This window comes from Sprattus sprattus (genome assembly GCF_963457725.1).
Source record: "Sprattus sprattus genome assembly, chromosome: 16".
NCBI lineage: Eukaryota > Metazoa > Chordata > Actinopteri > Clupeiformes > Clupeidae > Sprattus > Sprattus sprattus.
This window is the reverse complement of record NC_137914.1, coordinates 8,365,690-8,389,514: the sequence shown is the minus strand read 5'-3', so window position 1 is coordinate 8,389,514 and position 23,825 is coordinate 8,365,690. Positions and strand designations below refer to the sequence as shown.

Here is a 23,825-nt window from a genome sequence, read left to right as displayed (position 1 = left end):
GCAGCTGGTAAGGCAAGCTGTCAGATAGCAGATCTTATTATACTGCACAGAAAACTGTTGCAGATGTACCCAGAGAAAAAGTAATACTTTTTAGAAATGAAAAATAAATAAATAACCATCTGTTTCTCCTTTTCTTTTCCAATTTCCAACTGGCAATTGCCTTACTTGTTGCAAAACCACAAACAACCTTCGTAAAAACATTATGATGGCAAATATAAACACATCTCGACCATTACACAAAATCAGGAATGAATTATTTAAGCAAAAAAATATACAGCCCCTAAACCATGGCACGAAAAACTGCCACTGCTGAGATGAATCACTGCGGTGGGGCTGTTTTCTCTCTGCTCAGTTCCCATACAACACTTGCTGTGGAAAGCCAAAAGTAAATTAATGATCTGAGTCCAAGCGGAATTTAATGTATTTAAATTATGCAGTTTTGGGGGGTTTCTGGAGTTTAGTTTAGTGCTCGCTTAATATCATCAACACAAGAGACACCAGGCAACACCTGAGTCATAAACTGGCTACTTTTCATCACTAAAAGCGTTAATTAGGACAATTCTTTACGTTTGCATTTTATGCTTTAAGCTTCAAATTTCAATAAACGGGCAATCTAGCGGTAGGTTATGTGTCGCTTGAACGCTTGATCTGGGCTAAGCCAGGCTTGACTAGCATTATGTGTCCAGTAACTGGAGTGCAGCTGGTTGCTTGTGCACACAGCACCTGAGGCTGGTCCCACTACATGAGGCATCATGAACTCAAGTCAAGAGCACAACATTGACTCAGATCTAGAGACAGCAGTGCAGGTCCTAATAAATCGCCTAATAAATCGCATACAAGTTTTACCTCAGAGAACGTTCTGGAAGTGTTGCACATACTACGTCAACAGAAGAGAGAAACAGATCATTTCGAGCCTGCAACTAGCAGTGCCTTAGTACACATGCTAGAATGTGAAGTGCTGGCAGCTAAAGCTCCTCACTCGCTGCCATGGTGACAGATGCTGTGTGAGGGTTGGCTCAGGGAGTACAGCTTGCTCTACATGCTGTGTCAATCAAACGCAAGAGAATATTTTGAAGGGTAGCAGATGTTGATTTTAAAGAAACAAGGTGATGGTGGTATCAGTCCAAGAGTCTTAAAACCTAGACTTCTTTACATTAGGGACTTTACCAGAAGATGCAGAGCTAGGGTATACTTTTCCCATGTAACAGAGGCTGAAAGCTTAAAATAAGACAAGAGAAGATAGTGAAACCAAATTATGCAGCGACAGTGTTAATACTGAAAGTTCAAGAGCGGGACAATAGTTCAAAGGTATCAGAGACTCAGTTTTAGGGGGTTGAAGGTACAGTACCAGTTGAAAGTTTGGACACACCTTCTCATTTCTTGAGAAGTTTTTTCTTTACGTTTATTATTTTCTACTATTCTTCTTCTTTTTTTGTTTAGTACATCATTCCATATGTGTTATTTCGTAGTTTAAAAGTCTTCAGTATTGATCTACAATTTAGAAAATAATAAAAGAAAAGAACTAACTTCTACAAAAAATGTAAGGTGTGCCTAAACTTTTGACTGTTATCAATAGAAACCAAAAGCAGGGGGGCATTACTGAAATGTCACCGACACACTGAATGAGAAGGCTGAGGATGAGGATGGACTCAGACCTGGATCTGGGAGTTGAGGTCGTCCCTCTGGGCCATGAAGCTCTCCTGCTCACTCCGTCTCTGCTGGAGCTCCGCGCTCAGAGCCATAGTCTGGTCCCGCAGCAGGTTCATCTCCTGAGTCTTCACTGTCTGGATCTGATCACACACACACACACACACACACACACACACACACACACACACACACACACACACACACACACACACACACACACACACACACACACACACACACAGACACAGACACAGACACACACACAGACACGAGTTAGACCAAGAAGCTGGGGAGTCTGGCCTAAATCAGAGGTGGAAAATCCAGATTATGAGAGCAAAATGTCTCTCCATGACACAGTAATTACCACTGTCCTGTGGTAAAACTACGGAGTGAAGTCATTTGAAATAGTTATCAGATGGGGCAAAAGCTTTTACGTTACCGACCCTCCGATTTTCCACCTTTGACCGACATTACGCATAAATGTTGCCATGGTTGAAACATGCCAGTGAAAAACAAAGGTGAGAGCCAGAGATGACTGCGGGTGAGTTTTACATTTATTAACAAAAAAACAAGGCCATGAAGCATGACAGTGCAGAGTGAATTGAATCTGTTCTGCCCATGAAACCAAGCAACTCAAAACAAAGATAGCTGCCACATGATGTCGTAACGAATGAATGGGTAAGGGGGTGAAAGACAACCAGAGTTTGGTGAGGGGGTGAGAATGTCTTCGTGCCCGTGAGACACGGCTTTACTACTGAGAATTGGTGAACAAAAGAAAATGGTGAAGATACAAGTGAAGTACGGCAGAGGTGTGATGCATGATGGAGCCAAACCCTGGGTGGCAGGTGGGTGATGCTAGTGGTGGATGGCAGAACAAGCAATCTACACCTGGTGGAAAGGCACGACGGAGAATGCCCCAGGTGAGCAGCACCTGGCCCAGAGGTGTGGACTAGTTAAGCCAGGTGGGTAGGGAAGTGTGAAATACCTGTTCTAGGGCGGCTAGGTTAGTCCTGAGGGCATCATTCTCTGTCAGCATGCCCTCCACCTGCTCCTGACTGACTGCGCTCTGACACGCAACCTGCAGCCACGGGACGAGCAGACGCCGCACGGACCGGTGAGGAGGAGGAGGGCACAGGGGGGAGAGAAGGGAAACGATGGGGAGAGAAGGTGAACGGGAGTAGGGGAAAAGAGAAATGGAATGCAAGATGGAAGATGGAGGAGAATGTGAATGCGAGTGAGCAGGGGGAGGGAGCGAGGTAGAAGAAAGACAAGGGCACAAATGAAAGAACACAGCAGACAAGATGGACCAATCAAGATTGGAGAGGAGAAAAAAGAAGACAGGGGGTAGAATAATGGAAACAGAAGACAGAAGGAGAGAAAGGAAGACACAAGAACATTTATAAGGACACATAATTGCAGAGTACCAAAAATAAAAGAAGAAATTGGAGGGGGGTGGGGGGGTCATTTGGATCATAAGGGACAGGATGTGAAAGTGATGCATGATGGGTAGTGAATGAATTGAGGAGGAACAGAAAAACAAAACCATACAGAGAGGAACGTGGAGGAAGAGAGAGATAAGTAAAAGAGAATTAGCCAGAGTCAGGAAATGAAAGAGCACTTGCAAGCACATCCTTAAGCTTTCCAGTAAAACATCACTGCACTTCCATTTAAAAAAAGAAGGGAAAAAAACACACACACACACACACACACTCACACTTAGACACACAACCAGCTTTTGTTCTTTATCACTCTGTTTAGTCCGTCCCATGCTTAATTGATGTCAGTGACTCCTGTGAGGGAGAGAATGACTTTTAGAGGAATTTGAGAGGGAGGGGAGGTGATCGGGGAGAACTCACTACCCTCACAACAGGCCTTTTCCCACTAGAGCTGATCTAGACATTCAACCCCCCCCCCCCCCCACACACACACACACACACACACACACCTCTTCACTCTGGCTAATCCTTAATTATTCAGCCGATGTCTCACTTGCACTTTCATTAACGGTCAATTAACTAGTGCCTACTCAAAAGTCATTTAAAAGTTTCTGAACTTGAGTTTGGGAAAGGCCATTGCAGGGGTTGAAAGGAAAGAGAAGACATTTGGCAGCAGGAAGCAATGTCTTAGGATGTTGTGAACAGTTCACTCGAGCACAAAAAGCGCCTTGCTAAGGGATTTTGGCTCTCTTGGTGCCAGTGATTTTTTTCCCCCCCTTCCTCAGAAAAAGACGGAAAACAAGCAGGGGCTTACACACTCGTCGAAACATTTCAGTCAGTATCCCAAAACAGTTTGAAGAGGAAATACACCCGAGGGCCTTTTGACATGAAAGTGCATTTCATCGGGTTGTAATTTATGCAGTAACTGCACAATTTGAGACATGTATTCACCAACTAAACCCTAAAAAAAATAAACAGTATTGAATCTGCAGTCTGCAGTCACAGGTGGCAGTCGGTCTGTCAAAGGCAGATATGTGTAGCCCTCTCCCAGACACAAGCAGAGATTAGCACAGCTCCGTCGGTGGGTATGATAATGAACACCTGGGCTGCGGCACAGACACTAATTGCCAACTGTGGACTCCATGTGTGGCGCACAACTTAAGACAACTATGAAGAGACAACTGCAGTAATTGTTCCATTTGAACAAGGTGTTTCTGGGAACCCCGTTATGACAGCAGAAAAGTTATATGGCTTCTGAAAAAAAAAAAAAAAAGTGAGACAAAGAGAGAAAGAGAGAGACGAGAGCCAGCTTTACCTGATCCTTCAGCGTGTGCAGAGCCACCTCATGTTCTCTGTCTTTACTCTGGAACTGCTCCTTCAGCTCAGCTATGGTCTGCAAAACAAACACACACACACACACACACACACACACACACACACACACACACACACAAACACACACACACACACACACACAATCACAATCACAATCACATCATTTCTTCCTCACACACAGATATACAAGCCTACCTTACCACCTGAAACCGTTTACCACCACCATCACTTCTACCCACCCCCAAAACACCCCCCCTAAAGCCCCCCCCACCCCCCATACACACAGAGTCAATGACACCCCCTACCCCCCTTCCGCCCTCTCTACAGCCCCTGGTGTGACAGTGACTGATTCAGCGGTGGGTAGCTCGCCATAAATCATCCAGAAATAGTGGCTCTGAGGAGGGAGCACAAATTGAATCCCTGACTGCAGTCTTTACCATTTCCCCAGGAGCGCTGTGGCGTGTGTATTATTATCCTCCCCCCGCTTACCTGCTATTGACTAGAGGAGAGCAGATATCTACACCATGAGGATGGGGGGGGGGGGGGGGGAGATGGGGGTGGGGGCATTCGATTTTACGTCCCAGTGGTAATGAACACGTGTGTGTGCATGAGAGGGACAGAGAGGGATGGGAGGGATATCTAGAAAGGGAGCTTGGAAAGAGAAAGAGATAATCTATTTGTACGTGGGTGAGAGAGGGCGAGAGTGTGTGTGTGTGTGTGTGTGTGTGTACGTGCGTGTGTGTGTGTGTGTGCGTGTGTGTGTGTGTGTGTGTGTATGCATCACCTGATTAGCCGATGTGAGGTCTGCCTGCAGTTTCTGGATGCGGATGTTCATGGACTTGAGCTCTTCCTCCTTCCTCTGCTGGATCTCATCGATCTTCGTCCTGAAACAGAAACCCACATATGTCATCCCTCACGCGCAGTGACAGTATCCCATCGATTCTTCTCCAAAGACCACATATTACAAACACTCATCATGCCATCCCCAATTAGACATCCCACTGATCTCCCCAAGACAGCTTCAGTCCTCAGAGAGGCCTATGCCAGCAGCAGCAGCAGCGATGACATTTATACACAACTATATGTTTGAAAATCACCGAAACATTCACAATGATATAGACTCAATCAGTTAGTGATGGGAAGAGATTATTGTGTTGAATGGCAGAAGATACATGAAATGTCAAGGAAGAAAATCAGCCAGTACATAAAGTTTTGGATATAAAGAGATAGTAGAAGAGTGGAACCTCAGTCGACACTGATAAAAAGACATTGCACCTTTAGCATGCACATTCACACGCCTGAAACATTTATTCCCCTGTGTCATTAAGGCTGCCACACACTCTCACAGTAAAGTGTCAGAAAGGATTTATCAGCTGTGGTATGTAATAGTGCGTATAGTGCGTGCTGTGGTATGGTGCACTCATAACATCCGGAGATGACACTTCTTTATGGTTGTGTGTCTTTTAGGAGTGGAAAGGAAAAAGCTCTGGGGCAACTAGCTTTTAGGAAATGTTATTCTTCTTGCCACTGCACTATGAAAGGTTGAAGAGTTTAAAGTTGTAAAGTAAAGCGAGAAAACGTCACACCGTTTAGAGAGTGATGAATACGTGTACCGACAGCTAGACAGACAGGCAGAAAATATGGAAGAAAAATGCAGTTTGGGGTGTTTTTCATGACTTTACCTGCTGTCATTGTACAGAACCTCTTTTTCGCTTTGGAGGCGCAGAAAGCTGTGAAGGGGACAGAGAGGGTGTTTTTAGAGCTTGTGAGTAAATGCTGAAGTTTTATAAATCATCACAAATTACCTCTTTCCTATCATTAAATGCATTAGTTAACATAAACAATCCATTACAGCCAACATGAACAAGCATTGAGTAATATTCAAATATCCAGTTAATGCTGTATTCATGCCAGCTACAGCATATTATTAACGTCTGTTGCAGGATCTTCTATTACGTGGAGAGTTACCCGTATTCATATTTACAATCGTGTTTGTGGTGGACTGCTGACTGTTGGCTATGCTCTCAACAGCAGCAGACAAACCACCAGCTAGCCCTGCGTGTGTGTGGTTTTGTGTGGCTGTCTATCAGTTAATACCACCAGCTAACCCTGTGTGTGTGTGTGTGTGTGTGTGTGTGTGTGTGTGTGGCTGTCTGAGTAAATATGTGAGTGTGTGCTTGTGCATGCACGTATGCTTCTGTGAGTGTGTGTGTGTGTGCCCAGTACGTGCGTGGGTGTACTTGTGTGTGATCGTATGTGTTTGCGTGTGTGTGGTGAGCTGTGGATCCTGGGCTGTGCTCTTTGCAGACGCAGCAGATGACACCGCCCTGCCACACTGCCAGCACAACAAGTTCAGGTTCAGACTCATTACTCTCGTCTGCTGACGGTACACAAGGGCCACTGCCCTGGTTCCGCAAGGGACCCCCCCGCACTCCTCTCCTCAATCTATCCCTTCATTCCTCCGTTCCACCCGTAGTCCCACAACACAGAGGAGTCCTGCAGTCACAGCCAGTCCCTAAAAATGTACCCGCATTCAGAAAGCAGGCTAGCAAGCAGCAGGCCTGACAAGTCTCAAGTGATCCGTCACAGATTGGCCACAAGTCAAAAGGAAGCGAAAAACTGTGCCGTCTTATTCTCATTCTCTCTCCTCCTTTCCCTCTCTCCACTTCTTGTAGTCTGCAGTGCTGCATTTGTTAAGGATATAAATAAATGAAAAAAAAGACCCTAGCCACAGTCAGTTTTGTCTGGGGGGCAAAAATGATCCATTAACCACACTTTAGAGTAGAAAGCAAAGAGTAGTGTAGAAATCATGAGCTATCTTTTAGAAGATTTAGTTTAAGGCCGAGTGTTCCAGGACGCACCAGCCGGTGTCATTTACATACAGATGCAGTATCCCAATCACATGTGACGTGTAAGTTTAGACTTAAGGAAGCGAACACCATGTCTAACAGAGGCATCCCAGGCTGCCGGACGGCAACATCTTTGCTTACCTCTCCTGCTTTTTCTTCAGTTTATCCGTGAGCTGAAACACAAACGTCAAACGCTGTTCACACATCCATAGCAACAACAACAGGCGGCAGCCTAGCAACAAATACAGAGTGAAGGCCGGAGGTTACCTTTGCCAGTTCCTCATTAAGTTTGCTCAGATCTGCCTGTTTGGACGACTGGTGGAAAAAAACACACAAAAATAACACACACATAGTGAAACAAACAAAGAATCAAGCTCTGTTAAAAATCTATACATATCAGTTCTGCATTTAACTGCGTATGAGCTGGCGAGGGAGGGTGTCTGTGTAAGTGCCGCTGAGCGAGGGGTTTCACAAGAACTTCTTGAGAAGTTTCGTGTCCTCGGAGTTCCGCACCTCTAGAGTCTGGAGCTGCCCTTTTAGCAGGAGTTTCTCTTCCATCTCAGTTTGGAGCTTCAGTTCCACCTCTGATAAGAAAAACACACACACACACACACACACACACACACACACACACACACACACACACACGCACGCACACACACACACACAACATGAGTGCCACAGCACACAATGTGTTCTTTGTTTTCACCAACTACTTTTTCAACGGACAGTACTTCTGCGATTAAAGGCCCTAATGTGAAGAGCATCGAGCTGTGCATGTGTGGCATGTGTAACACGCATGTGCCGTAATGATAACGCAACATCAAAGGGAGGAGTAGTGTATAATTGTATTCACTCATAGGATGCAGGAGTAGCGGGAGGCCTTTGCAGGACAGGTGAAATTATATGAATTTGTGGTTGTGCCGTTGAATTCATGTCTTTTGAGGCAATCATTTCAACAGGAATCCTGATACATGCTGTGATGGCAACCCACTTATCATTTATTTGGTTTAAGTCCAACATCAGAGCATGTCATGAAAATTAAAATTTGAAAATTGTTGAATTAAATATGTTGTGTTGAATTAAAGTTCAAACCACCAAAGTGTAATCATCACCGTTTTCACATTATTCAACAAGACACATTCGTATTGCTCCAGCATCCAACTCTTCACAGTTGCAAGCCTTGCTACTACTGTTTGTATTGCTTCGTCTAGTTCTATCACTGCCGACATTGTTGTAACTGCGTTTCAAACAAACGCTTCACTTTGACGAACATCGCACTAGGGGCAGCCGTGGCGTACTGGTTAGGGTTTCAGGCTGGAAACCGTAGGGTGGCCGGTTTGATCCCCGAACAGTAGGAAAAATTTGGGCGGGGGAAGTGGTAGACTTTGAGCACCTTGAGCAAGGCACCTAACCCCGATCACTGCTCCCCGGGCGCCGCCAAAGGCAGCTCACTGTTCCGGGTTAGTGTGTAACCTCACTTCACTGTGTGTGTCACTTCCCTGGATGGGTTAAATGCAGAGGTGGATTTCAGAGTGTGTGTGTCTAAACCACCTCTGCCATAGAGAGGACTTTCTCTTTCACTTTTCACTTAGCCAACCCCACTGGTTGCTGATTGGAGGCCCAACGCAAAACAGTGAGAACTGATAAATGCAGACACTGCTATACTGTGTGTGAAGTGAAACAGTTATTTACATTTGCAAATAGAAAGAGAGAGTGCAGAATAAAGTAGTACAATTGCTGAGCTCTGTGAAGTCATCAACCATTTGAGATTCACAAAACATGCACAGAAGATAAGGGGGCTGGGGTGGCACTCACCACTCAGATCATTCACACGCTGTTCCAGGTCGGCACTCTTCACCTCGGTCTGCACGCTCAAGAGAAAGGAAGAGGGAGAGGGAAGAAAGAGGAGAGTGAAGGAAACAGGAGGTTAGGAAGGGACAAAGACGGAAGGAAAGTCAAAGACTAGTCAAGCGATTCAATATTTGTTGGACAATAAGCCTGAAACACCTCTTTTTCAATTCGATCTACTGTTGACAGAATCTTCTGGCAGTGCAGTTTTAAACAGTCAATCTGCCATGACCTTTTCTTTTACAGGACAACTATGAACATACTGCCTTGCAAACTGGGGTTCATTGACTAAATGTCTAGGCTTCATGAGACACAAGAGGCACACTAAATGATCTGTAACAGCAGGCCTTGAGGTAGAACCTAGCATTGCCCCAGAACCATTGTGTATGTGCATATACAAAAAAGATTGTTAGGCTTTCCGTTGTCAAGTTGTTCTTCAGCAGCCAATCAAAGCTGTCTGCAGGGTAGAGCTCTTTTTCCTTACTTACCGGTACTAGCCTCTCACTGTTGCCAGGCTCGCCATCCTCCGTGCCAACACTCCCACTGGCGTCAGGGTGCACCCCATAACCCTGCACCCCATTAGTGTCCACACCCCCATCCATCACCCCCGGGCTGCCGTCATTGACCTCGGCTCCCCGCGGACTCTTCAACTGGCTCTCCTGGCGCTCTTGAAGGGCTGGGTGAAAACGCATACAAAAACACATGCAAACACAAGCACTATTGAAAAAACACCCCTGCAGATGAAAACCCCGTGCCGGAGAACACAAATACTACCCAAGGGCTGGGAGAAACACACACACACACACAAACACGCACCATGAAGGCCAAAACCTCCACAGTTCACTGACAGCCTCAATCAGCAGTGCAAAGCAGAGGTAGTTCCCTGTGGGAGATCATAAAAAGGCACCTATCTGCTTTCGCAGCAAAATCAAAGTTCATGTTTTTAACAGCAATCTGGATCCAGCAGGGTAGGGCTTGAAAAGTCGCAATATGTAGTACACTTCAAAGGGAGCGCTTGCAATACATTGGTGTTTCGATTTCTGGCAGTAACACAAAAACTCCAGACTATAGTGCATCTGAAATCATTATCGCATTATTATAAAATCACCTAGTAAAACCAACCAAACACCACCAGTGGACTAAGCCGCAGAGCCGATCCATACGCTAAGCGCTAACATTGCTGTTGCTGCTTGAGGGGATATACTCTTCTTACTTTTCCTCTGTGGTTGCAGACCATTTATCATGATAATTCAAATATTTTAACAGTTGTGTTTGCCACTCTATATGGATCAGGTACTTCATGATTTATATGGTTAATGTTTAATAGTTAAATGGTTAATGCCTGATTAACCCAACACTTTGTTCACTAAATATAAAATGTATACAATTGTAGTGCCATGAATCAGAGTCGTTTTCAATGAGACGCATACTGTATTGCAGAGATGCATTTGGTATAATGAGCCAAAAGTAGACTGCCGTAGACTTTCAGGACTTGCCTGTCAAACTGGGAACGTCTGACACTCATACCAGAAAGCACTGAATATGTCATGCATGGTGTTGTTAGGCCCGTGAGAAAGCATTCTGTGTGATGCTGAAGCGAGATTTGGTTCCATAGATCAGTCAAGTTTTGATTGCCTTGGTAGATCACCAAAACTGTAGGCCAAATATAAGCACTGTAATGTCAGATCAGTTACCAATTGCTTGGAGCTCCTGTTGCTCACCTGTTTGTGTTTGCTGCTAACAACATAAAGATCACATGACCACTGAGTGATCCCAAGGTGCACCTGTCCTGATACAAACTTTCTGTGCTTTACACTGCTTTCGAATGCTGACCGAAGACACAATAAAATGTCAACACAAAGACGCCTCCAGATAAGGTAAAAATACAGTATGAGGCTTTAAATGTGTGTACACTTATGACTACAAAAAGTCGAAAAACTGAAAACCAAATCAATTAAACATTCGATTTTTAGACATTTGTTTTTGTTCAGTTAGCTCAGGTAGGTCTATGCAATTAAAGCAGCCTTGCTCTGTCCAGGTACCTGCCATCTTCTTGAGCAGGGCCGAGTTCTCGGCCTGCAGCCTGAGCAGCTCTCCGTCGACCGGCCCAGAGGAGGAGGTGGGGCTCGGGGCCGTGGCCTGCAGGCCCTTTCCATCCCTCAGAGACGTGTTCTCCTGCTCCAACTGCTCGATCTGAGAGCACAGCTGAGAGGGAAAGCAAACACGATGGGATTTCATTAGGATCATGGAGCAAATATGAGGCCACAGGTTGTAGATCATACAAAAAGATCCAGGGGTGCGGTAGAACAAATGATAGACTAGAGTGCTAGCATTAGATATTGACTCAGCTCATAAAACAAAACCATTTAACTTTGGGACTATCAAGGCAAATGCATTTGCATTAACGTGTACTCTTAAAGAATACATTAACATATTTTTACATATATGCATTTCCAGGATATAAACACAGTTGGAAGCATTAGTAAACACTAATAAACGTTTCCATTTTAAGTACATATCCCTATATTAGCTAGTGAGTGATAACATACCTTTTCACATTAAATTGATAATATTCTGTATATATGAATACCTATGCATGTGATAAAGAATGCATGTGCAGCTCTGTATTAATATCTGTGATGTGTTCTATGATGTTTAGTCATGTGGAGCAAGTGAGAGTTGTGTGAGGTTTGTTGTGTGCATTGGGTGGGGGTGGGGGGTGGGGGGGGGGGGGGGGGGGGGGTTGGGGTAAATTCCAGCACCTTGGAGAGCTCTTGCATGAGGGTGCTGTTCTGCAGTCTGAAGTCGTCCTCCTGGCTGTGCAGCTTCCCCTGAAGCATCTCATTCTCGCTGAGCAAGGCATCCACTTCCTGAAGGCACAAAGCCAGGAACTCAGCTTAGGGACAGGCACCGATTACTGACAATCACCGCTCTGCACAGACACAGTGCCCTCACAACGACAGATTACTGACAATCATCACTCCACACAGACACAGAGCTCTCACAACGACAGATTACTGACAATCACTGCTCCACACAGACACAGAGCTCTCACAACGACAGATTACTGACAATCACCACTCCACACAGACACAGAGCTCTCACAACGACAGATTACTGACAATCACTGCTCCACACAGACACAGAGCTCTCACAACGACAGATTACTGACAACCACTTCTCAATACAGACACCAAATTCTCACAATAACAGAGTTCACTTAAAGCAACTGTTCAATAGAGACAAGTAACCCTTTGAATGAGACAGTCTTCCTGTCAACCTCTCCTCTCCAACCTTAGTAAAGATACAAACACATAGGCTAATCTAGGGAGATTACTGAGAATTACTCCTCACAAAAACAGAACAACATCATGAACACCGTCAAACACCTACAAGCACCTACACCTACTGAAATAGGAACAAAGACTGATTACTGACCATTTCACTTCCAGACAAAAACAGAAAGAGAACTGTGAATAGTTAACCATCTTTCTAGACAGTGACTTTGGTCTACTTATGTTGTCTATACTGCTTCTGAACACATAAAGACAACTTCTAAACACAAACATCAGCAAAACGTGCATCCTCTAAATATGCCTTTGCTTCCTGCTAAGACACATGTACTTACTTACAGAAGACAAAGGCTTTGGGACCCACAAACAATACATTGTGATATACAGCTTAGCTATGTTTAGACTGTATTATGCATATTTGAAAGGAAAAAATACAAATGATTATATTAGTCATAATTCCTGGGAAATTGTCAAATTAGCTCCTTAAGAGTGCTTCACTACATAACCAAAGGCTGTGCCAGCGCTAGACTGAACTGAATACAACGCGTTGGTGAAACCTAATATCTGTTTTTCAGTGACATAATGGGTTTAGTGAAATGTCAACATGTATATATATCAACATATATCTAAGAACATGAACTCCTGGGTGTAAACACAGTGACACATTTTGAAAGCATTAGTAAACTAAACTAAACATTAGAAAGCATAAAAATCACATACTATAACATTCAATTATAAAAGGAAAAAGGCATTTTCTGCACACATTCATGTAAAAATTCATATACACGTACACTCCAATCAAAACTAGCTATTTAAAATGTGTATGAAGTCTGGATGGGCATTTAAAGCAAACATACTACAGACTCACAGTGAAAATCATTTACTTAGAGTTTCAGTGTTATGGTATCGTGGGGGACAGGACGCTAAACGTTCAAGTCGAATCGATAATCGATGCCTAACATAGACGATAATCTTCTGACACTCTTGCAGTGGAAATCGTAACCATTGAATTAATGTGTTTCGAGAAGGGCAAAGGGGAGGGGGAGCTCTCCCACTTAATTCACTACATTGATATCTGAGTAAGCCCTTGCTACATTGATGTCCCATTATTTCTCTCAGGATTGTTTAATATCAATTATCATCCAAAAGTGTTTGTGATCACTTTGAACCAAAGACTGCCTTTTATTGGTGAGCTGATTTTGAGAAATTAAACTTTGCTTCAGGCTCTGCAGCAAACGATAGTTCTTGGTTGCTATAGTTGTCTGGTTGCTATGCTATCTAGGGAAACTTTTAAATAACTGTTGAAATGCAGCGCTTTATTTACATGAAATGATAACTAGTTATCTAGCAAATGTTAGTCTCCTTCATTTAACTTGTAAAATTATTCTTAATCACACATATTATCGATAACATGAGGTTAACTGGCATGAGTCCTCCAGGTTTTACATATCTCGCAGTTTCACACCTCATAACATCCTGTTAAATACAGTGGGCTGGGAATACACAACACCTGTTAGTTTATTATTATGGAACATTGAGTGTGAATACAAATTGGTTATCTATCCCATGTTATAACCCGATACATTAAGTTAATGTGTTACTGTGTGCATTACTAACTACCAGGGGTTAATAGTCTGGAAATTTTAGTAAAATCAGATTCCTTTATTAAGTTAACAAAATAAAACTTACCTGAGCTTTCTTGCTCTTGTTCAGTGCCTTTAGTAAAAAAATAAATGTATAAGGTACAGTGAAAATTAAATCTGGGACAAGTAAACAACATTCTTAGAAGGGTTCTTCAGAGACTGCATTAACGTTTATTTGATTACCAAACAGGGCCTGTTTACCAATGCCTTGAGCAAGTCTTCAAGACACACTAAATAGATTACAATTATCATAATTTAATATCGCCTGTCCTCTACGCCCTCATGAACAACAAAATAATAACTGAGCAAGCCTTCAAAGTTGAAGGGTTAGCATCTTCTCTCAAGTGTCAAACACTATGACTGTGTTGGTATAGGTGGTTAATGAATCATCAACTGCCATAGTTAATTAAATGAATACCGAGATAATCATCTTACCTTCTGTGCTTTGATGTAATCCTTTTCCAAGGTAACGGTCTTCTGTCTGACATTATTGAGCTCTGCAATATTTAAGAATGATAAAATTACTGTAAACAGACAGACAATAAGAGAAGGAATCTTATAATATGAAGATCTACTCATGAACTTATGATCTGAGAAACTGACTGTAATTTCTACCCATTTACAGGCTATATGTAATATTATGCATAAACCAAGGATATGTCGATCTTACATTATAACTTAATGCCAAAGCCACTTATGCAACAAACCATTAAACACAAAGCATTCTGATTATAATTTAAAATTAAAGATTATGGAATACCTAAACCTGCGTGCACGTAATTAAAATGCATTTTTTAAACAGACATATTAAGCTCAATATCATTATGTCCTAAGAGCATAGGTAAGGCTGTGGAAAGATGGTGCGGGTAAGGTATATACTGTGCTCACCTTGTACTTGCTTATGCAAACAATATCAATTGAGTGAGATATGTAAACAAATGCAATACAAAGCATGAACTTTTACATTATCTAATTATAACCCTGATAATAAGGCACTGTGGTCACTCCTTACCAGCTGTAGTCTTCCGCAAGTCATCAGAGAGTTGGTAATTCTGCGTTCTTAGCTCCAGAAGCTGAGCCTGAGAACAAATGTAAATGACTGCATGTAATAAGCTGTCTAAGATGATGAAGTTTCAGAGAGTAGCCTCCATGTTTACATGTTTCATGTTTACACCCATCCACTGATCAAGGTGACTGGTGAACCAGAAAGTGAGTCCATTACATTACCTCAGAAACATGAGAAGCCTACAGAGGAGCCAGGATTTATCACTCATGAATCAATTCACTGAATTAAGGGCTGGGGAAATGGGCCTAAAGTCGAACGAGCCTAATAAGTTCTTCTGAACCTTTAAGATGACATGGACGAGCCCTTTCCTATTAGCAAGTTAACGGTTTTCATTTTCTGGCAATGTTAACTTGCAGGTAGGCTTTCCTAAATGTCTTTAAGCGTTAGCTACTAATCAGATCCCTCCATATCTTGAGGTTCTTCTCAGATGTTTGGTTTCACTGCGGGATTCAAATGTATTAAGGATGTCAACAAACAGAAAACACAGCAACACAGCAACGTAAGCTACCTAGCTAGTTGGTTATCTTTAGCAGGCTATACAACTGACCTGCTAACTAGCTCGGTGTCATTAGCTAAATTTAGAACTTGTTCCGACCCACTTCGCCTCCTTTACAAATATGCTTGTGTGCAACGTGGTGAGGTTGTTCGAGAAGGTAGTACATGATGTATAATAAAGATGGCTCAGCGTGACACCCAACCCATTTTTAATGAATCAGTTTAAATGCCACAAGTCAGCTAGCTTTCTGTGTGCACTGCAAGCTAGTGAGCACCAAGCTACATAGCCTCGCCATCTAAATGCACTGAATTCAACCAGGGAACTGTGCAACCAAAACATCCGCTTGCTAGTTAGCAAGCCAGCAAGGAGTCGTTCTGTAAATGTATGACACACTGTCACACGTCAAATAATTATACAAACAAAGACCCAATGTGTGCCACATTTGTGACATTCACTAAGTTGTCTCCAATGAGGATTGTGACAATCTACCGCCAGTTTCTTAAGGTCCCTGGCTATAGCATATTCGCTAAATATTCCATGCTAGCTAACGCCGATAGCCAGTTAGCCACCTTGGCACACCATCATCACAAGCTTGTCAAGCCACCTCCCTTCGTCTTCAGTCAGCACTATGTACCAGATTCCAAGGCGTTTTGGCCTTTGTGTTTCATGTTTCTCCCTTTTGCAACCAAAGGTAAAAGTCATAAGGCAAACCCAGTTCATGACTTCGATCTAAACCAATGCCAATAAATAAATTGTGTGAATAACGGCCAAGAAATGCCTGTCAACAAGTTAGGTTACCTGCATTCGATGGAACTCCTCTTCCGACAGTGCCTGCGCCATCTTCACTTACGGAGCTCGGTGAGGACCGGGAAGGACTACCGAGCGATTGGACCTAGCGGCGGGGGTCAAGCCTGGGTGAGGGAGTATGAGACGGAAACTAGCTAATGATTAACGGTAGTTTGCTTGCCGTGTGGAAGGCATTAGACATAAGTTTATAACAAATACAGCCAGGTTGTTGGCCAAACTTTAGGGAAGTAGCGATATCTAGCTTGACAGCATCAGTAACCTAGAAGTTTCCATTGTGAACATTGACACTGAAACCTATCTTTGTGAGGTGGGCTAATGTAGTTATTGCACCTGTCCAGCAGATGGAAGTACGACCTCAAACATTGCCATGTACCTGTCACTGAATTAAGCACAAAATAACTTTCTTCTCTTAGCCTTTGCATTAGTCATCTGTTTTAATGGCCCTCAAAGGCAGGATGAATTAAATTGCAATTTAACATTATAAAAAAAAAAAACATGTAAAAAAGGTGGCTAATACCATTCAATTTAACATGGCTAATTTAGGACATGTAAGGCCAAACTTAACTACAGAGGCAGCCAAACTCATCTCGTACTGTTACACAAGCTGGTCACAAGCAAGTTGGCCTACAACAACTCTGACCCTCTACAAGCAGACCTTAAAAACACTAGACCGGAAACCTAACAGCTATCACCACTGCCATTTAACAACAATATAACTTATTTAAATTTCACAGTTTCTTACAGTTTTTGAATGCCTGTCTCATTTTTTTAATATTACGTTGGCTGGCACCTCCACCATAGAGTGAGTTTATACAGCCATAGGACAGCAGCGGTTGGGCTATTAGGGCAGTCACCAGGGGAGACTGTGTTATACTGTAGGCCTATAGACACTGTTTTGTCAAACTGTTGTTTACCTTGTAGGTTTGGTTTGGTTGTCATAATTTGTTATCTAAACTGCACTGTTTTGTCAAACTGTTGTTTATCTTTTTTTATTTTCTTTGATTTGTATTACTTCTTTCTCTCTCTCTCTGTCATGTCCTGTCAAGGAACAATGGATGAAAACTATCTAACCTAGCTAATTCCGGTACATTTACATTTTTATGGAAAAGTTTATCAATGTACACTGTCCCTTTTCAAATAGACGCATAAATAAAATAAATGACAGTAGGCCTACTCCACGTGGAGACTTTCCATCTTTTTTACATGTTAATGTATGTTTATTTTCAATAGAAAACATTTTTCACAATGACTCAATGACTTGATGAGAACCATATTTATGCAAAATTCACTTAAGTGCAATATGTAAATTGCATACTGACTTGTTCAGTCATTCTGTATGCTTAAACTGGTAACATTATTGAAATACAGTGTATTTACAAAAGGAACTATAGACAGGCCCATAGAAAAGTGAGTGAGGCAACCGCATATATTTCAGACATAAACTTAATTGAAGTACAAGGTTGACTGAACAAGAGCATCACTGCTAATGAATAGTTATGTTAGTATGCATGCAATGTTCATAAATACATTTAATGACCTTTTGTTGAGTCTAAACTGGAACCATTTTGTTCTATCTGAGTCATATATAAAGTGATACAAAACAATTATTGTAACCTTACTAGTACCTTGGTGTACCTAAAAAAAAAAACAGCGTATCTTGCCGTAATGACAAACTCAATGCTCAACTCAGTCTCAGTAATATAACCATTTATGAATTAATTAATCATAGCTTTGCTCAAAGTTGAAGTTCAGGATGTTGTAGCAGAGCTACACCGAGGTGCATTAATGGTTGACTGGTTGAGATGTTTAAAGAAGAGAAAATAGGCCTCCATCTGGAGTCTCCTGTCGGTCTGAGCCACACCGGCCATCACTGGAGTTAATTCTGCCACTAGGTACGGTGGAGTACTTTGGAGGATTTAGGATGAAGAGATGATCCTCTGCTTTTTTAATCCAGCGCAACAACTTGGTAACAGAGTTGAAAGCAGAGGACTTTGTCACAAAAGGACCGAAGCAGGTGTACAGCTCAAATTTGTTGGTAGTCTGAAAAAGAAAAGATGATTTTCAAGCAAAAAGATAGTCTCACTATCTAAACAATGTTTTGTGTAGGCTTCAGATTAATTATAATTACAATATGGGCTTCAAATATTCAGTTGTTCAGTTTATACAATTTTATTATTGACCACTGCTGCACGCAGCTGGTCATATGGAGTTTGTCAAAGTTTTTCTTCTTCCAGTCTTGTTACACAGAAAGCCCCACTTTCTCCCCAAGCAGTTACTAGATAAACAGTGCAAAGGCTCCTACCCAGGCAAATAAGACTTCTCTTGGTGCAACATGATAGATTATTTTCAGCGGCTGTGTTGTGCTGTGTATCTGGGAGTGCATGTGCCGGTATAGATCAAGCAGCCTTGTCCTCTCCAAACCCATGTAGGGCTCTTCCATCAGCGAGCTAAAAAAGAACAAACCAGATGCTGAAGAGGCCTCCTACAAATAACGTTTCCAGGAGATAACAGCAGCTTTTTGTTGAGACAAACAGCCTACAAATTGTGTCATGTGAGAGGGTTGACGCAAAACATGTGAGCAGTAAGACTGCAGCATCTCCTTTAGTGATGCCAAAATGGCCAGACACAGTACTACTGGCAGAACAAAGAGGCCTTCACCTTGGGCTCGTCTCTCGGGCATCATGTGTTTCCCATTGCACCACAGCCTCACTTACAATGAGTCACAAAGCACCCTCAGTCCTAGTCAATCAGTCTCTACTTATTTACTTGCATTTTTTGCATAAATGGCTCCACAGGGCAATTTTATGGACAATAAACACAAGACTGTACTCTCTGAGTATACACATTATGTGATATTGCAAACCAAGAAAGATCTTTTATTGCTACTGGGAAGCACAAAGTTGAAAGAGCTTTGGTTACCAAGAGGGTTGAATTAATGCAATATTCTTAAAGCTGGAAAACCCACACAGGAACTAACATGGTAAAAGTAAAGTCAGTGATGTGTGATGCTTGCACAACTTGCAATGTAGCCAAAATGTCAATAGGTTTTAAATAGGGGTATGGAAATGCACCTATACACACCTGCTGAATTGCGGGAGCTTATCGTGCCTGTCTGGAATGTTGTAAGGCATGTACATGAAGTGCCTCAGATCTGGCACGCCGGCATGACTGACGTGGTATGACTGAGCTTTTGAAATGACATCTAGAACATTCTGAGCCCTGAAGTTCTCTTCAATTTTCCTCTTACAATCTGCCACAGCGTAGAAGGCATTCCTGTCCGTGGAAATGAGGAGTAGGCACACTGTGCAGTCAGGAGGGTCCAGATAGGCAATGTAGGCATAGAAGTAACAGTCAGAGTTAAAGAGTGGCAGGCAGATAGGTGTCCAGATCTCACCGCCGCGGAACGCCGAGGAGGAAGTGATAAAGTTGATCATCAGGAGCAGATCAGTCGGCTTCAGCCTGGCATCTTCGAGAACCGTCCTCTCTTGGACGATGGTGAGCAACTGATTGTTGACAATGAGGAGGGAGAAAACCAGGTTTGGGGTGATGGCTTTCTGTAAGGTCTGGCTAATGGAGTTTCTTAGGGAGGGTGGCAGGGGCAGACACTGCACTGCAGACAGCAGGAAGCTGGGGTCTGTGTCCATAAAGTCAAGCAGACCATCCAGGATCGTCTCACACCCTGCCAACAGGCGGCGCAGGTCGTAGTTCTTCTTCTGCTCAAAAATACGGTTAATGCTCGCCTGAGTAAGCATGCTGACTATCTGGTAGTAGACGTAAAGGAGCTCACTATGCAACTGTTGTTCAGACTGCTTGTTATTGGACACCAGGACAAACACCAAAGGGCCCTGCTGCATGAAAACAACTGTGTGGTCATCTACAGGAAGGCAGGGGAGGAAGAAGAATATAGCATTTATTTGAAATTAAGTCATTTAGCAGAGCAAAACAAAACAAAGCACAGCAGAGGCTGACAGCCCTTGGTCTACCTCCAATTCTAGCTTTACGAAAGTTACCATGGCAACGGAGGCTTTACTACAATGTTATGGGCCCTGGGCAGACAAGTATGTGTGCGCCAAATCCGTTTTATTTGCAAGAACAGATCCCATACAGGAGGTGGGTGTGATTCTTGTGATGTGACTAGCTTTGCGGTTACCTGAGTGGATGGAGCGGATGTTGTCATCTCCACTGTGGACAAAGGAAACCAATGCCATCATGACACCCATTGTGGTCGAAAGTGCTTCTTCGTTGCCATAGCGAGAGTAAATCGGCTTGCCGGCTTCACTCAAGATGAACACATGCTTCCTGTGTCCTCTCCAACTGTCTGTCAGCACTTCCTCTTCATGGTTGCAGATGGGGGAGGGTGAAGGGGAATCTCCATCAGCCTGCCGTACAGACTGCCCCTCATCCTGTTCCTTTACAGTTCCACAGGCTCGAACTGACACACTCTCCCCACAGTCTTGCAATGAGTTGTCAGCCTCTATGGAAGAGTCCGTGGAACCTTCCAAGGTGTCACTCCCGTCTCCTGTGTGTGTGATCTCATACATCTCATTGGGATCTCCCCCCGTTAAGATGTGTTGCACCTCCTTTTTACTGGCAACTGGGGTACTACTTGAAGCGTCACCGTTTGTCTTTCTTTGCAGCCCCATGAAATGCTATTAGAGGACTTTCATGTTGACAGAGCTGGCCACTAGGATGTTCAATGGCATCTGAAACTAATAGAATACAGTGGCTTGAATATTTTCAGACATGAACAAACCACAGCAGAGTTGGTGACATATTACTCAGCAAAGTGACATTGGTGATAAATACGTTACTCACTAAGGGCTGATAAAAACTGTGCCTTGTTTCCAAAGTTAAAAGTAGGCCTTTCAGATTATTTAAGTCTTGTTCCCCTTATGTACAAAGTTGCTTAGGCAAACATTTTAATTACCAGCGATTTGTTGTTCAAACCTGATTTATCAGAATCTCTATACGTAAAGTCCCTTTCTGAAAAGTTTGAATCAATTTGTAAGACATTGTTGTTTTAAGAGTGTGTCGTGAGAGTTAAATTTTGCCTCAGCAGACATAACACTGATTTACCAGTAATTTCTGAATTACAGTTCCCTTGGCATAAACAGTAATGAAACAAAGAGACTCTACTCACATGTGCTCCTGAAAGTCTGAAGTGAAAAGAGGTAGCAGTTTACAGCTGACTGTTGGGCTGTATCCTGGATTGTGACAGAGGAAGACTGAAAACTGCCGCCTCTCTCCGAGAGAGTATGGCCATTGTGAGAGTTGCAAAATTTGTGTCCATATTTCAAAATAAAAGTCCTCAAATGCAAGGTCAGTTGTGAACTATAGTGTGTCCCTTGTTAAGGCCCCTGTATCCACAGTAAATGGACAGAGGAATACAAGTTTTTTGACATTTGCAAAATATGTGAAACTTTTCCAGAAAATTGAGTAAACTTATGACAGTAAACTTAAGCAATTTTATATTTAACTTGGACAAAAACCCTGACAAAGCAGAACTTTAGCGACATTGATGTGAAGCCTCTTCCCGCACTGCCATGTTTCTTAGTTATAACAGATACATACTAGGATGACTTTGATTTCAAACACAGCACTTCCTTCATCACCCAAAACACTCCCCAATGTGGCTAATTAGCCTACAAAAGCTTACACAAACTGTATTTGGCATTGAAAGCATGATATGTGCTGGCAGGGCCAAGCCTTTGGGAGAATAGCTGTGTAGAAATACAGCACAGTATCTGCAGTACAATAGGCAAAGTATAAACAAAACAGTCTCATAAATGGAGCCTAACTAAGATGATGTTATTGATTCTTTTTGTCTCGTAGACTGGCTTATTGTACTACTTTTGATGTAGAAGTACTTCCAAACCAGCTGTTATGGACAGTGTTCAAATGAAGGTGCTGCTGTAGCAGGCCTCTAATGTGGCATAGAACATTTCAGTCTTCACTCAACTGCAGCTCACAAAGAAATACATTGATCATTAGGGTACCTTACAAGTTGTCATTCTAATAGAGACCCAACTGCATTATTTCACTTATTGTTGATGAAACAGTGCACAGGTTATTTTACCAGAACCAAATATCAAATATGTCAAATATGAGATGACCTTATAACCATGGCAACTAGTGAAGAGTAAACTAAGTGACTTAAATCAGCCTTCAGTGAGTTTTTTGTTTTGTTCACTTCAATCCATTGCAATCAATTACAAAACATATTCTGTCACTATATGACTCTGACTGCTGGGAACTACTGCTAACAAATAAGAAACCATCGACAGATATATTTGGCAACATGACGCAAAATAGTGTTATTTTGTTAGCTCTGGGTCTGAGCATTCTAGATCTGTGGTCTTCATTCTCACACAAAGATAGAATGCAACCATTTGGTCAGAGAGGTCCTCTTCAAATGCAGCATGCAGAATGTTAACTCTTTGTCTGCGTTACTTGTACATTTTTAGATTTTTGATCTGTTTATAACCGACTTTTCTCTTGTTACTGGTAATAATTAATTCAATCAGGCTGGACAAATATGGGCAGCAAACGCTGTAATACACTGAAAAATAGTCTGACTGACTGTGCACAAAATGTAAGACCTGGAGATAAGTGCAGCAAAGAGTGTCTGTCATTATGTTTGTCTATTTAACATGTTAAGTGGTGTTTTTGCTCGCCGCTGCCATCCTTGCTGTGACGGACCAAGCCTCGGGTTGCCGTAAAAATGTGGGTTTGGCCAAAAAGCTCAGAGACAGAGTGAAGGTTCAAAGTTATATGATTTAATAACTCTTCCCAAATATCCAGGAAACCTGCTAAGCCTCTCAATATACAGAAGACAATAATCAGCAGTCTTTCTGAAAATATCACCTGCTAAGCACTCATTTAGCATTCAGCAGTACCAAGGTCTACTATTATGCACATACCTGACAAGAGAAGACTTCCCCTAGATAGAACAATAAACATATAAGATATAGCCAGCACCATTTAAAAAAAAAAGGGGTAGACACAAAAATCAAACAATACACAGATGACAAGACAGACCCTGAAACATAAACATAGTATTCCTCTGTATGCTAAAACATCAAATAAATAACTATGTGATAAATAATCCCAGGTCCCAGGTATTTAAAAACATCTTATCGCAGTGGTCTGGCCAGACCATTTCTAGTGTCCCTTTAGCCATAACCAGGAATCAGTAGTGTAATTAAGACTGTACCAATATTTCGTGTTTCGGACGTGCGTTTCTTAGTTTGTGCACCAGCTTAGTTCACTTGAACATGTAGAAACCACGATTGGTGTCCTAGCCTAATTTTTTTTTTGAAGTGCGTGTGCGTGTTGGTGTGCGCTGCGTTCGCAAACACGGGGCAGGAGTGTGCCGTTCCTTGACAGTCACATTACAGAC

At 42.6% G+C, this 23,825-nt stretch overlaps 2 protein-coding genes across 3 annotated transcripts in view; both read right to left on the bottom strand.

The window, feature by feature from the left end:
* gripap1 (GRIP1 associated protein 1) overlaps positions 1–16,478 on the bottom strand; it is a 52,093-nt gene extending 35,615 nt beyond the window's left edge. The window contains exons 1-16 of one of the 2 annotated variants that reach the window (XM_080854297.1): positions 16,418–16,478; positions 15,070–15,136; positions 14,493–14,554; positions 14,104–14,130; positions 11,884–11,991; positions 11,164–11,326; positions 9,610–9,797; positions 9,089–9,137; positions 7,784–7,854; positions 7,538–7,585; positions 7,412–7,443; positions 6,104–6,151; positions 5,206–5,305; positions 4,402–4,479; positions 2,636–2,728; positions 1,656–1,790 (exon numbers count right to left, since the gene is read on the bottom strand). In XM_080854297.1, the coding sequence (XP_080710423.1) occupies positions 1,656–1,790; positions 2,636–2,728; positions 4,402–4,479; positions 5,206–5,305; positions 6,104–6,151; positions 7,412–7,443; positions 7,538–7,585; positions 7,784–7,854; positions 9,089–9,137; positions 9,610–9,797; positions 11,164–11,326; positions 11,884–11,991; positions 14,104–14,130; positions 14,493–14,554; positions 15,070–15,136; positions 16,418–16,459 (1,311 nt within the window). In that variant the 5' untranslated portion in view covers positions 16,460–16,478. The remainder of the gene's footprint in view (positions 1–1,655; positions 1,791–2,635; positions 2,729–4,401; positions 4,480–5,205; positions 5,306–6,103; positions 6,152–7,411; positions 7,444–7,537; positions 7,586–7,783; positions 7,855–9,088; positions 9,138–9,609; positions 9,798–11,163; positions 11,327–11,883; positions 11,992–14,103; positions 14,131–14,492; positions 14,555–15,069; positions 15,137–16,417) is intronic. The other variant, XM_080854298.1, reaches the window with a different exon arrangement.
* Positions 16,479–18,701: 2,223 nt separating this feature from the next.
* On the bottom strand, positions 18,702–21,069 carry mon1ba (MON1 secretory trafficking family member Ba; the record flags this gene model as incomplete). The annotated part of the gene is made up of 3 exons (XM_080853328.1): positions 18,702–18,873; positions 19,508–20,300; positions 20,577–21,069. The coding sequence occupies 3 exons, from the start codon at positions 21,067–21,069 to the stop codon at positions 18,702–18,704; spliced, it is 1,458 nt and encodes a 485-aa protein (XP_080709454.1).
* Between the last annotated feature and the right edge of the window lie 2,756 nt (positions 21,070–23,825).